The sequence below is a fragment of the Hyla sarda genome, chromosome 4, assembly GCF_029499605.1.
Source record: "Hyla sarda isolate aHylSar1 chromosome 4, aHylSar1.hap1, whole genome shotgun sequence".
NCBI lineage: Eukaryota > Metazoa > Chordata > Amphibia > Anura > Hylidae > Hyla > Hyla sarda.
The window spans coordinates 81,233,837-81,247,473 of record NC_079192.1 but is presented as its reverse complement, the minus strand read 5'-3'; the positions used below and the strand labels follow the sequence as shown (position 1 = coordinate 81,247,473).

The window sequence follows — 13,637 nt, the reverse complement described above, 5'->3', positions numbered from 1 at the left end:
AATAGTTATTAGCTTCTGAAGTTGAGTTGTTGTTTTCTGTCTAACTGCTCTCTGATGACTCACGTCCCGGGAGCTGTCCAGCTCCTATGGGGATATTCTCCCATCATGCACAGCTCCCGGGACGTGACATCATCATTGAGCAGTTAGACAGAAAATTTCAGAAGCTAATAACTATTGGAAGGATTAAGATTTTTTAATAGAAGTAATTTACAAATCTGTTTAACCCCTTTAAACTCATTTCTGTTAGTGTGGTCTTCAGATCATGAACGGATTCACACGTCCCCAACATAGGTCTACGGTAAGGCATAGAGCCATGTACCAAGTTTGGGTCAGTAAGAATTTGAAGGATGAGAAAACCAGATATGTCTATAATTTGTATGCTAAAATGTAGCCATATTATGGGTATGTAAAACCTTTTGTACAGTAAATGTCCATGTTTTTATGTATCAAAAAAATACATGATTGTTTCTAATCAACCATAACATTAAAGGGAACCATTCATCAGATTTTACCATATATAATGCTTGGCAAAGCGTTATATAGGGTAAAATTGTTGTCCCCACCATCCCCGGGGGATGCTCCTGCCCCCAGGGATGGTGAAGATATGAAGTTATAAACTAGTCACCGCCGCCGCCGTAAGTAGTCACCTGGGCGGGGAGCTCTTCTCACCTACTCCCGTTCTTCGGCCGGGAGAGACTCCCCCTCCGCTTGATTGATGGGCCGCGTCATTGTTCCGCTCACTGAACAGACGGAGCAGAGCGATGACGCTGCCCATCAATCAAGCGGAGAGGGGCGTCGCTCCCGGCCGAAGAACGGGAGTAGGTAAGAAGAGCTCCCCGCCCAGGTGACTACTTACGGCGGCGGCAGTGACTAGTTTATAACTTCATATCTTCACCATCCCTGGGGGCAGGAGCGTCCCCCGGGAATGGTGAAAATAAAGATTTTACCCTATATAACGCTTTGCCAAGCGTTATATAAGGTAAAATCTGATGATTGGTTCCCTTTAAAACCACAAGCCTCATATTGTGAGCTTCCCTTGTTACACCAAAGCAGCTCTGTCTCATTGAGGTGTGCACTCCACGAAATCTCTGACCGGGTCATGTGGTATCTGGTACCAAGACTTTAGCAACAAATTCTTTAAGTTCCGTAAGTTGTGCGGTGCAGCCTCCATCGATCAGACTTGCTTTTCCAACAAATCCTCAATCAGATTGAGATCTGGTGAATTTGGAGGCCAAGTCAACATCCTGATCTCTTTGTCATGTTCCTGGACAAGCATGTGGCAATAAGCATTATTATCATGATGAAATAAGTTACTGCCATTAAGGAATACTGCTGCCATAAAGTAGGCAAGGCACTTGGTCTGTAACAATATTTAGGTAGGTGGTACGTGTCAAAGTTGACTGCAAGGACCTAAGGTTTCCCAGCAGAACATTACCCAGAGCAATGCATTCTCCCCATAGTGTTTACGGGTGTCAACTCTTCCCCAGGTATGTAATGAACACACACCCAGCCATTTACATAATGTACAAAGAAATGTGATTCATCACATCATTAAGGCATTATAACAGATATATAAAAGTAAGCACATCATTTTAACCTATTTGTAATCTAAACACATGAAAAGTGGACATTCACTTATAAGGTGGCCCTAAACATGTAACTTTGGATCCCTTCATTTGCTTAGAGGGCAAGCCCCAAGTTTCGGGCCAACGCTGTCTTCATCTCCAGCGTGGAAAGACACAGGCCATGCTGGGTGGTCCGGTTGCCAAGGCAATAGTACTATGCTCAACGAAGTTCTGTGCACAATCCTTTCTCTGATGAACTGGACTCGTGCATCGAACTTCGCTAAGCGTGATATTGCTGCCTCAGCATGTGTACCGCCCAGCATGACCTGTGTCTCTCCATGCTGGACATAACGATTGTGTGGGCCTAAAACTTGGGAATTGCGCTGTAAACTTTTGGCTTGGAGAGAGGAGGGCTAAGTTGCTGCTACGCTCTTGGCATCATTGTTTCTTGGAGAGCAGTAGGGTCAGGCAGTTTAAAACAAACATGCTGTACCCTATTCTTCCCCGGCATCATCTGTCAGGGTAGAATTAAGGGTGGGTTCACACCACGTTTTTCAAGTACGTTTCCCGTATTGAAAACGTATGCATCCGGTTGCGTACGGTTTGCTTGCAATACGGTTTTCTCCCGTACCCAAAACCGTAGTTGACCACCGTTTTGTCTCCGGTTTGAAAACCGTACTGCAACTGCATACGTTTTTTTTTTTAACATGGACGTCAATGGGAAAAGCACATCCGTTTTTGTTTTTTTTGCCATACAGTTTTCTTTAGAAAAACTGATTGAAAACAGTATAGCAAAAATGTGATGTGAACCCAGCCTTAGAGACCATTCCTGCCTGAAGTCTATGGGCTCATGTTACTGTGGACGAATGTGTATGAGCATTAAGCTTTATAAAGTAAAGATTCATATGAGTAAGTGCAAGTAATTAGAGATGAGCGAACTTACTGTAAATTCGATTCGTCACGAACTTCTCGGCTCGGCAGTTGATGACTTATCCTGCGTAAATGAGTTCAGCCTTCAGGTGCTCCGGTGGGCTGGAAAAGGTGGATACAGTCCTAGGAAAGAGTCTCCTAGGACTGTATCCACCTTTTCCAGCCCACCGAAGCACCGGAAAGCTGAACTAATTTATGCAGGAAAAGTAATCAACTGCCGAGCCGAGAAGTTCGTGACGAATCGAATTTACTGTAAGTTCGCTCATCTCTACAAGTAATGTAGTGATTTGTCATGGAACAGAGATCAGGAAGCAATTTAGACCGGGGACATTAGCTCCCCTACTATTCATCCCCCTTGTACTTTAACCTTGAACTTGAGCCTATGTTTCTATAAATGTCTGCATGAAGGGTGTGACTGTGTGTAAAACCATCCGTGACCAGATTTCTTCCCAGGAATGCTGCAGCAAAGACATCTGCTCTATGTGTAAGACATTCTCCCAGCAGCCAAGGGGGGCCAGCACGTAATATATCTGCATTGCTGCTTTCTGCTCTACAGTACCATTTATCACTGTTATTAGCCTTGTCAAGGGAAAACACAGAATACCTTCTAGCTGATGTGGTGGATGGTATCGGAGTTCTGTTTATCACTAATACCTCATGTAACATGGCTACATATAATAAAAAAGGTTGTGTGCTTGGTTTTTGTTTGTTTTTTTGGGGGGATTTATGTGGATTTCTTTTGTATTATATGTTTTGCATGTGCAAACTTACATTAGAAATATTATACAACGTCCAAAGGAACGAGATCTATACAAGTGTTGACCATGGTATTGGTCTGGATCACCTTGAAAGAAAGATAGAACGCTGAGGGGGGCTACATGGCAGGGGTCGTGTGACCAAAAAAATCACCATGTCACACTGCATTGACTGCGTTGTGTTGCACCTAAGGTCAGGGAATACGGTTGCATTTCTGGAAATAGTTTACAAATCGCAAAGGGTAGAAGAGAAAATGGGCTCCTGCTTAGATCTGCATGCAGAGTTGGATTATCAGCACCATTCTGCAACCATTACACAAATAATAAAAGGATTCACAAGAGTTATGGAAGGGCTTGGAAACGAGGCTACACGCGTTGCTCTAATTCACAGCGCCAAATTTATTTCATATTCCATGCCTTTTTTTTCTTTTATTAATACAATTGTATCCAACCGAAAAAGAAATTACCATATTTTTCGCCGTATAAGACGCACTTTTTGTTCCCCAAAACTGGGGGGAAAAAGTTGGTGCGTCTTATACGGCGAATACTCCCCTATCGCGGCGGTCCCTGCGGCCATCAACGGCCGGGACCCGCGGCTAATACAGGACATCACCGATCGTGGTGATGCCCTGTATTAACCCTTCAGACGCGGCGATCAAAGCTGACCGCCGTGTCTGAAGGGAAAGTGACACTAACCCGGCTGTTCAGTCGGGCTGTTCGGGACCGCCGCGATTTCACCGCGGCGGTCCTGAACAGCCCGACTGAATAGCCGGGTTAGTGCTTACAGGACACCGGGAGGGACCTTACCTGCCTCCTCGGTGTCTTCTCCGTTCAGGGATTCCCTGTATGGCCGGCGCTCTCCTTCCTCGTCATCACGTCGTCGCGTAAGTGCGTCGGCGTGCGTAACGACGTGATGGCGGCGACGGAGAGCGAGGATACCCGGCCGGCAGCAGAGACGTTCCGGAGCGACGGCGACCGTGATGGAGCGACATCCAGGGCAGCAGTGACGGGTCCGGAGTGGCGGGGACACGTGAGTATTACCTCCTATGCAGTGGTCTTCAATCTGCGGACCTCCAGATGTTGCAAAACTACAACTCCCAGCATGCCCAGGCAGCCAACGGCTGTCCGGGCATGCTGGGAGTTGTAGTTTTGCAACATCTGGAGGTCCGCAGGTTGAAGACCACTATTGGGTTCAAAATCTTTCTTTTTTTAGATTTTGCACCTATAAATTGGGTGCGTCTTATACACCGGTGCGTCCTATAGGACGAAAAATACGGTACTTTTTTTGGCTAAACAATATAGTCTATGAATAGAACCATGGAAAAGATATCTCATCCAAACATAAAGCGGTTGATCTCATATTTATACTTTTGGGTACATTCAAAACTATACATCAAAAATGAAACAACATAGCAACAAAAAGAAAAGATTAGATCTAGGTTTAGTTCTATTGGTAACCACAAGGAACCCTGTGATCCGATCAAGACCTATAAGCACTTCATGACTTCTTCTTATCCATCACATCCATAGGTGAAGTTGTAAATAAAGTTTTGTGTAAGCATTACTTCACACTTCTTTTTGAAACTATTTACTGTATGCACCAGGAAAGCTCAGCGGTTATAGTTTAAATGGATTTGTAAACCCCCATTCACCATGAGTCCGAGATTGTCACTATAGCCTTTATATATAGCAGTTCTAATGGCATAGCAGCCTCTGTGATTGTCTACACAGACCTCCAGTGATAATGGACACCACCTAATATGTTTCGTTATAGGGAGCCTATGTATAACAGGGTGTATAGGTAGAAGGAAAACCCGGTTCCACGGCACGATCCACAAAGTCAGTCATATGGGGGTGATCAGTAAAGTAAATATTTATTTAGCCAGGGTGCAACGAGTTTCGGGGCATGGGATCCCCTTCGTCAGGCAAATAGGCATAACATGTATGTATGACAGGGGTCACTCAGTCTCATCCATCAGAGTTATACTTCATGGAATTTTTCCCGTTGTAAACTTCCCGCAGATGCTGCAAGAAGCATTGCGATGAGTCTAATTTCTTCATGATTGTACCGGATGTATACAAGCAAAGTTGTCCCTATTGCTGATGCCAATGACTAAGTGACTTCTACTGCCACAAAAAAAAAAAAGTTAGAAATGAGAAAAGCCCTAAGATACCCCAAGCCATTTTCATATGCCTGTAATACTTGCTCATTACCTTTCTCCGTATAACTTGAGCAACACACAGTTCTACAGGAATACAGTGACCCCCCGACCTACGATGGCCCCAACATATGATGAAATCGACATACGATGGCCTCTCAGAGGCCATCGCATGTCGATGTCAGCATCGACATGCGATGCTTTTTTATGTCGGGGCCATCGCATTAAGTGCTATCCGGCAGCGCCAAATGCTTAAGCTGCTGCCGGATAGCAGCTTAATGTTCCCCGTGTGGTGCAGTAAGTATTACTTACCCCTCCACGATGCTCCGGGGTGCCCTCCGGGTCCAGCGCTGGTCTTCCGGTGTCTTCTCGGCCCTCTCCGATGACGTCAATACGCTGCTGCGCACGTCATCCAATAGGAATGGCGTACGCAGCGGCGTAATGACCTCGGCAAGCAGGCCCAGTAAGGCCTTGCGGAAGAAAGCAGAGGACCGGAGAAGACAGCGGAGGACCGGAGAAGACAGCGGAGGCCCGGGGTCACCATCTCGAACGGCGGGGACAGGTGAGTACAGCTTCCTATACTTTAGATTGCACGAATCCCTCAACATACGATGGATTTGACAAACGATGGCTCGTTTGGAACGAATTACCATCGTATGTTTAGGGACCACTGTATAAAGTAGGTTCAGTAGAATAGTGTCAGGACTATTTAAATTTAGCCATCTGTAACTAGACTAAGTGACTTCTCAGAGATCCCCAGTAACCCTTTGATGTAGGAAGACAGGATGTCCTTGGTCTTGCCCATTGAAATGCACCCAATTACTTCACTGACCATACATAAAGGTCTTCTAAAGTGTAGGGTCTTCAAAGAATAAGATACAGGTTACAGGAAAAGAGGAATAGTCATAGTCATGTTATTTTTTGTGCTGATCAGATCCCCATTTTTGTCTGAGCCTGCTTTGTTAACAGCAAGATGTCTTTTATAGGGGAGCTTTCTAGGCATGCTCTGTGACCTTTGCCTGTCTTAGTAGGTCACTGGTAAAAATCTCTGCAAGATTTCAGGATAATTGTATTATATAGATAGTAAAATAGAATCACCAAAAATTCTTAAAAATAGGTTTAACATAAAAAGTTGATGTGAAGGGTTAGTCTGGCAATTAATTTAGTTTTAAAAACAAGTCAGGGAGTGGGTTAAGTGAAAAAAAAGAACAAACTCTTACCTTCCTCGCTCATACACCAACGTTGGTTTAACCAAGCTCTGCTTTCTATTGTCTGTTGCTCCTGGGTTAAGGGACGTGATGTCACAACCTGGTCAGCCAATCAAAGGTTGAGGCAGGACATTTCTGTGGCTGCTGATTGAATAAGCGGGTGTGTGACCTCATGTTCTCATACTCAGAAGCTGTGCCCAGCAGGAACCGCAGCTTTGTGATACCGGTGGTGGTGCAGGAGGGAGGAAGGTAAGTGTGGGTTGTTTTTTTTTTGTTTGTTTGTTTGTTTGTTTTAATCACCCCCTGATATTTTTTTTTCTTTTTTTTTTTTAATCTCCTTTACACAATAGGCCATTCTATGATTACACATTCCCTTTAAAAGGGTACTCCGGTGCTTACACATCTTATCCCCTATCCAAAGGATAGGGGATAAGATGCCTGATCGCGGGAGTCCCGCCGCTGGGGACCCCCGGGATCATGCATGCGGCACCCCATTTGTAATCAGTGCCCGGAGCGTGTTCACTCCGGGTCTGATTATGGTCGACCGCAGGGCGGGCGGCGTGTGACGTTACACCTCCGCCCCCGTGTGACGTCACGCTCTGCCCCTCAATGCAAGCCTACGGGAGGGGGCGTGATAGCTATCACGCCCCCTCCCGTCGGCTTGCATTGAGGGGCGGAGCGTGACGTCACACAGGGGTGGAGGTGTGACGTCACATGCCGCCGGCCCTGCAGTCGCCGGTAATCAGTCCCGGAGCGAACACGCTCCGGGCACTGATTACAAATGGGGTGCTGCATGCATGATCCCGGGGGTCCCCAGCGGCGGGACTTCCGCGATCAGGCATCTTATCCCCTATCCTTTGGATAGGGGATAAGATGTGTAAGCACCGCAGTACCCCTTTAAAGGAACACTCCAGGCAAACTCATAGGGGGGTATTTATCAATTTTACCTGTTGACAGTTTCTTTTTACCCTTTTTTTTTTTCACTTTGGTTTTCGTGGACATGCACCAAATTTATCATTTGGTGCAAGTTGTTATTAATTTTGGCTCAAATGTTGAAATCAGCTGTTCACAGCGCCTTTTACACAGAACTTACCGCCACAGAGGACGCGTATTTTACCCTGTAGAGCGGCCATTTTGGAGTCTACTATGTCGCAGGATAGTATTGAGCAGCCCTGGAGGCGTCGCTGCTTTCACAAAAAAAATGTTTAATGTATTTTTACACCTTTACATTTTCTGACATTGCTAAGTGTGTTTTCCATGTGCAAAATGTCTTGGCGGGGATTTGTGCCCCCCAAAAAACATGATTTGCGCCAAATGCGCAAATTATGAATTACTGACTAAAGTTAAAATCACACACAGGACCGTGTGATTTTGAGAAAGTTGTAAAAATGACAGTGGAGAAGATGCGCCAAACTTTGGCTCAAAAAGACACTGCGCCAAAGTATTGCGCCAAAGTTACGTGAAAAAAAACACATAAATCCTTTGATAAATACCCCCCATAGTGTTGTAGCTAGTGCAAGGCAGTGGATGACACAGGGATCCAAAGAACACTATAGATAGAAGACATGTGTTTCTCCTCAGGCCCTGGACCAGGAATGACACAGTGCATCATTTCTGCCTAGATTGTGCCTTTAGCAGATGGTATAAAGCTGTTGCGGACAGTGCCCTGTCTCCCCCGCTATGTTATATAACTAGCACTAAGAAGTGCTGCTTCACTAAAAACCCCATTATGTTTAAAAGGTTCTGTTTGTGTACTGATCAATGCAAATCCATATCCATTTATTCATGCATTAAAAAATATCTTCGCGAATTGCCAAAGTAAGCAATATCAGTTCATGTAACCAATCCCAGGTATCTCACTAAAACATTGATGCTGCAGTAAAGCAGCCACGTTTTACCTCTTCTTCAAAATGTAATATGATCTGAGATGTGTCCATCTACTTCAAGGTGACCCGCGCCAATGAGTATTATTACATGCTCGTTAAACCTGTGATCAATAACTCATCAAGAAAGTTCAGCGGATTCTTCAGATAGTAATGAGTTCTGCCAGGAACTAACATACTGGGGCGGGAGCTATATATATACTGGGCAGTTCAAGTCTAGGATATAATATATATACTATAGAGCAGTGGTCCCCAACCCAGACCTCAAGGCCCACGAACATTCCGTGTTTTTTCCTGTTACTCCATTGTTATAGAACAGAGAAAAACTCAAATCTTGGACCATCTGTGAGCCTTAAAGAGGTACTCCGCCCTTCGACATCTTATCCCCTATCTTTTGGAATGGATGTCTGGTCGTGGGGGTCCCGCTTCTGGGGACCACCCCCCGATCTTGGCTGTGACACCCAAGACATCTGGTGCACAGAGGGAACTACACTCCGTATCAAATGACTGGCGATGCAGGGTGGAGGCACATGACGTCACAGCCATGCCCCGCTAGTGACATTACGGCCATGCCCCTTCAATGCAAGTATATGGGAGGGGGCGTGATGGCTGTCCCCTCCCATAGACTTGCATTAAGGGGGCGTGGCTCTAACATCACGAGTGGGGCAAAGCTGTGACGTTAGGAGCCACCGGCGCTGCACCTGACACTCTAAACCAATGCTGGGTGCAGCAGGGAGATCACGGGGGTCCCCAGCGATCAGACATCTTATCCCCTATGCTCTGAATAGCAAATAAGATGTCTAGGGGCAGAGTACCACTTTAAGGACTGGGTTGAGGACCACTGCTATAGAAGACAATGGATTGGGAAAAGTGATGGTCTATCTCAGTGTTTCCCACTCAACTTCCAGCATGGCCAACAGCCTTTCCAGCTGTTGCAAAACTACAATTCACAGCATACCTGGACAGCCCTCGGCTGTCCGGGCATGCTGGGAGTTGCAGTTTTGCAACAGCTGGAGACACTTTGGGAAACACTGGTCATTGCTAAATGGAGACTATTAGGTTGTCCAAGGCCGGGCATAGGCAACCTTCGGCACTGCAGATGTTTTGGACTACAGCTCGCATGATGCTTTGGCAGCATTTTGGCTGTAAGAGCATCATGGGATATGTATATTTATATTACAGATCCTGCTGTAAGACAGTGGACCACCAAGTAGGTCATCTTGGTGATAAAAGCTGTTAAAGGTGAAAAATCTGTCTTGTTTTATGAAGAGGTGTAACTGGGTTTAAAGGGGTTTTCCTGAGCTCATAAAAAAATACAGAAAAGTACCTAAATCTCTCTATATGATGATGGGTATCACAGCGAGACACTAAAAAATAACTTTTATCGAGTTCCACTAAAATCCTTAAGCAAAAACAAATTCACTAACCAAATTGTGTGGTTAACCACCACCAAAATATCTTAAAGGGGTTCTCGGCTGCCCTGCCTTCCGGAGCTCCGCTCGCAGCGTACGGAAGTTTATTACTCCGAACGCTGTGTGCGGGCTTCCGTGTTCGAGGCCACCCCCTCATGACGTCACGCCCGCCCCCTCAACGAAAGTCTATGGGAAGTGGGCGCGACCGTTGTCGAGGGGGTGGGGCGTGACGTCACGAGGGGGCGGCCTCGAACACGGAAGCCCGCACACAGCGTTCGGAGTAATAAACTTCCGTATGCTGCTAGCGGAGCTCCGGAAGGCAGGGCAGTGGAGAACCCCTTTAAAATGATCAATTCTAGCACTGATCTGATGCAAAGTGCTTATATCAGCAATATATGCTTAACAGATATGCTCCAACAATCCAGAGACTCTCAGGTCGATAGAGTCCAGAAAATGATCACTAAAGGATAGGTAGGGGGTTAGGTAATGGAGGAGGGGGGGACCTAGGGAAGCAATGGGCCTATGGATGTGTAGCCACTATCTGCTGTCCCTAGTCATGAGGTCCCGGATTCTACCCCTATGCCTAGGCGGAGTTGAACTCCCTTAAAAGGACGGCCCTGCTCTGGAACCTACCCCTCACTCTACTATGCTCTCCCTTGCTATAACACAGATAGGAGGCTCACTGTCTCACTACAAGATACTGCCTACCTATGTGTGGATGGGAGAAGGGAAGGCAGACCTATGGTCTTATACTGTAGATAAGCGTGGCACCCTAAGGTGAGCCTAGGGAGAGTTTAGGTAAAAATAGAAGTCATCATAAAAATAGTATCCCTACATAGGTAGGTATTACAGACTTCTCATGAATGAAGTCAAGATATGCCGACATATGCCTGTTTATAATCTTCAATAAATCGCAGTTAGTATAGATATAAATGAGAACCACTACCAACATATGCATGTAAATATCTCAAACACAGTTCCAATGGTAAGTATATGGGCTTCTCTCCAATATGGACCACATATACCTATCTGGACTTAAAGCAATATATAAACAAAAAGGCATCCCATTCTGCTGCTTACACATTCTGACATCCGCTGCTCAGGATGGAGCAGAGCCCGCCCTTACTCACTGTGCATTCACTTCCTCCCTGAGTCTGCTGTACTGTGCTGGGTCTCTTCTTCCAATCACTGCAGGCTGCTCTGCAACTCTCCTTTTCATGCTGGAGTCTGATAGAACAGGAGTGAGCACAGAGGAGTGCTAGTCCCATCCTCCCTTCTTGGCCTTTGTCCTAGGCTGTTCTTCAGCTGGGACAAAGATGGTGCTGCAGCCGGACAGGATTGTGTTCTGAATGGTATGGGGACCCCTAGTGGTCTCTTTTATAAGCCATGATAAAATGGGGATAACATTTTTTATTAAGTAAATTAGAAAGATTAATGAGCAACATATAAAAAGTTCTTGATTCTGACAGTGCCAGTTTAAGGTTATTCTCTATAAAATGCCTTTCTTTGAGTTTACCGATATGGTATATCCACAATTGCAAATGCAGTAAACACACTGGTGCCTATCTCTTTTGATACTCTTAAAGAACTTATTTGTGATCTGTGTGCTATTTCTTTTGCAGAACAAATTAATGAGAAGGACGAAGGACCATATTACACTCATCTTGGATCTGGACCAACTGTAGAATCGATTAGAGAATTAATGGAGGAAAGGTGAGTAGGCCAAACAATAATGTATAAAGGGCTTTTCCCCCCATTACATATCATATTTATAGTATAGATCACAGAAATTAGCAACGTTTGCTAAAATTATGCAGAAAAGAGTAGAAAAGAATGACATTTATGGCACCACCTGGTGTTTGAAGTGTATAGCAAGGTGTACATCTTATTTATGTTCATTTTTCTTTCCCATAATGATGCCCATGCTGCCTGCAATAAATAAAAAGAAGAAGAAATTCTCCTAGTCTCCACTGCCCTCCTCTTCCGGGTGCTTAAATTGCCACTTAGCCAGTCACAAGCCACATTGGTGTCCAGCCTCATCTAGTGTTTGGCTGAGCAGCACTCTAACATATTGGGCCCGAGAACCAAGAAAAGGAGTCCAGGCCTGGGGTGATGAGGTCAATTGCCACTCAACCAATCAATGACAGAGATAGGACACTGCTGCGGCCAGTGATTGGCTGAACAATAGTTGATGTATTGGGCCCCAGCACCGGAGAACGGGAGCAGTATTAGAGGTGGAGTGTGGAAGGTATATATAGCTTTATTTTTATATTGGAAGTGTGGGCATCTTCCTGAAAAAAAAAAAATCACCTTCTACCAGATAACATAGTAAAGGGATCCAGGAACAAATGTAGAGCTGATTTTTTTCCAAAAACAGGTTGTGTCTGGTATTGCAAATCCGTTCCATTGAAGTGAATGGAGTCAACTTGTAATACCCCAAACAACCTGAAAACCGGTCTGGTGTTGTTTTTGGAAGAAATTAGCTCTATTCTATTCCTGGATAACTCCTTTAATGAGCCGAATGCAGAAGGACAAACATGCTTAACCACTCTCAACCAGGTCTCCGCATAATTGAAACCTGTTCAGTGCAGTGTGGAAAGGAGAAATAACTTTCTGATATGCCTGTAAGGCAGGCCACAGAACCTCTGCAGTAGGATGGCAGTATAGCAGAGGAAATTAGAAAGGATTCTATTGTCACCTGCCAGAGGGGGAAGGAGGCTGATTCTATAAAGAGCCCACCCCTGGTAGTACAGATTAGAAGAAACCCCAAGAGGTAACATGGAAGCAAAATATAATGAAAAATTTAATGTTATGCCAGATACATTGTAAATTACTATAAAGCAGGTATTAGAAGACCTTATGGTCTGGAAATGGGAATGATTCATGGGATAATCCTATGTTATTCATAGGTCATAACTATTGGCTTGCAGAACAGGGGCCATAGTATGTAGAAGAGCACGATCTGCATAGAGTTCCGGTGTTCGAATGTTTTCATGAGTTTCCTCCCATACTCGTGTGAGTTCATGGGATTAAATATAAAAACTCTATCTGATTTTTGTTTATGGATGCAGTTATTATTATTTGCAGGTATGGAGAGAAAGGGAAAGCAATCCGCATTGAAAAAGTCATTTACACGGGAAGAGAAGGGAAGAGCTCCAGGGGTTGCCCCATTGCTAAATGGGTAGGTGATTGCTAAAATCCTCTTTTGTACTTGACCTAAAGTCTTTTTTTTTTTTCTTTTTAAATCCTCAATTCTTAACGAAGATCCTGATTTTAATATATTTGGTATAAGTCTGGTTTTAGGGCTGAACATGCACAAAGTAACAACCAAATGGTTCTTAAACCCTTAGGGACTCAGCCTATTTTCACCTTAAGGACTCAGCAAATTTTCGTTTTTGCATTTTCGTTTTTTCCTCCTTCCCTTCTAAAAACACTTAAATTTTTTTACCTACAGACCCGTATAAGGACTTGTTTTTTGCGTCACCAATTGTTCTTTGCAATAACATCACTTATTTTATAACATAACCTGCCGCGAAACCAAAAAAATATATATTTGTGGGGTGAAATAAAAAAAGAAACGCCATTTTGTAACTTGGTTTCTACGCAGTGCACTTTTTGGTAAAAATCATACCTTATCTTTATTCTGTAGGTCCATAAATTTACAAGGATACCCAATTTATATAGATTTTATTTTATTTTAATACTTAATAAAATTATAAACTACA

At 44.5% G+C, this 13,637-nt stretch overlaps 1 protein-coding gene across 7 annotated transcripts in view; it reads left to right on the top strand.

Moving 5' to 3' along the window:
* The window catches only part of TET3 (tet methylcytosine dioxygenase 3), a 97,895-nt gene that overhangs the window by 59,175 nt on the left and 25,083 nt on the right, over window positions 1-13,637 (top strand). For all 7 annotated transcript variants that reach the window (XM_056571503.1, XM_056571501.1, XM_056571500.1 and 4 more), the window contains 2 exons: window positions 11,535-11,625; window positions 13,000-13,093. In XM_056571503.1, the coding sequence (XP_056427478.1) occupies window positions 11,535-11,625; window positions 13,000-13,093 (185 nt within the window). The remainder of the gene's footprint in view (window positions 1-11,534; window positions 11,626-12,999; window positions 13,094-13,637) is intronic.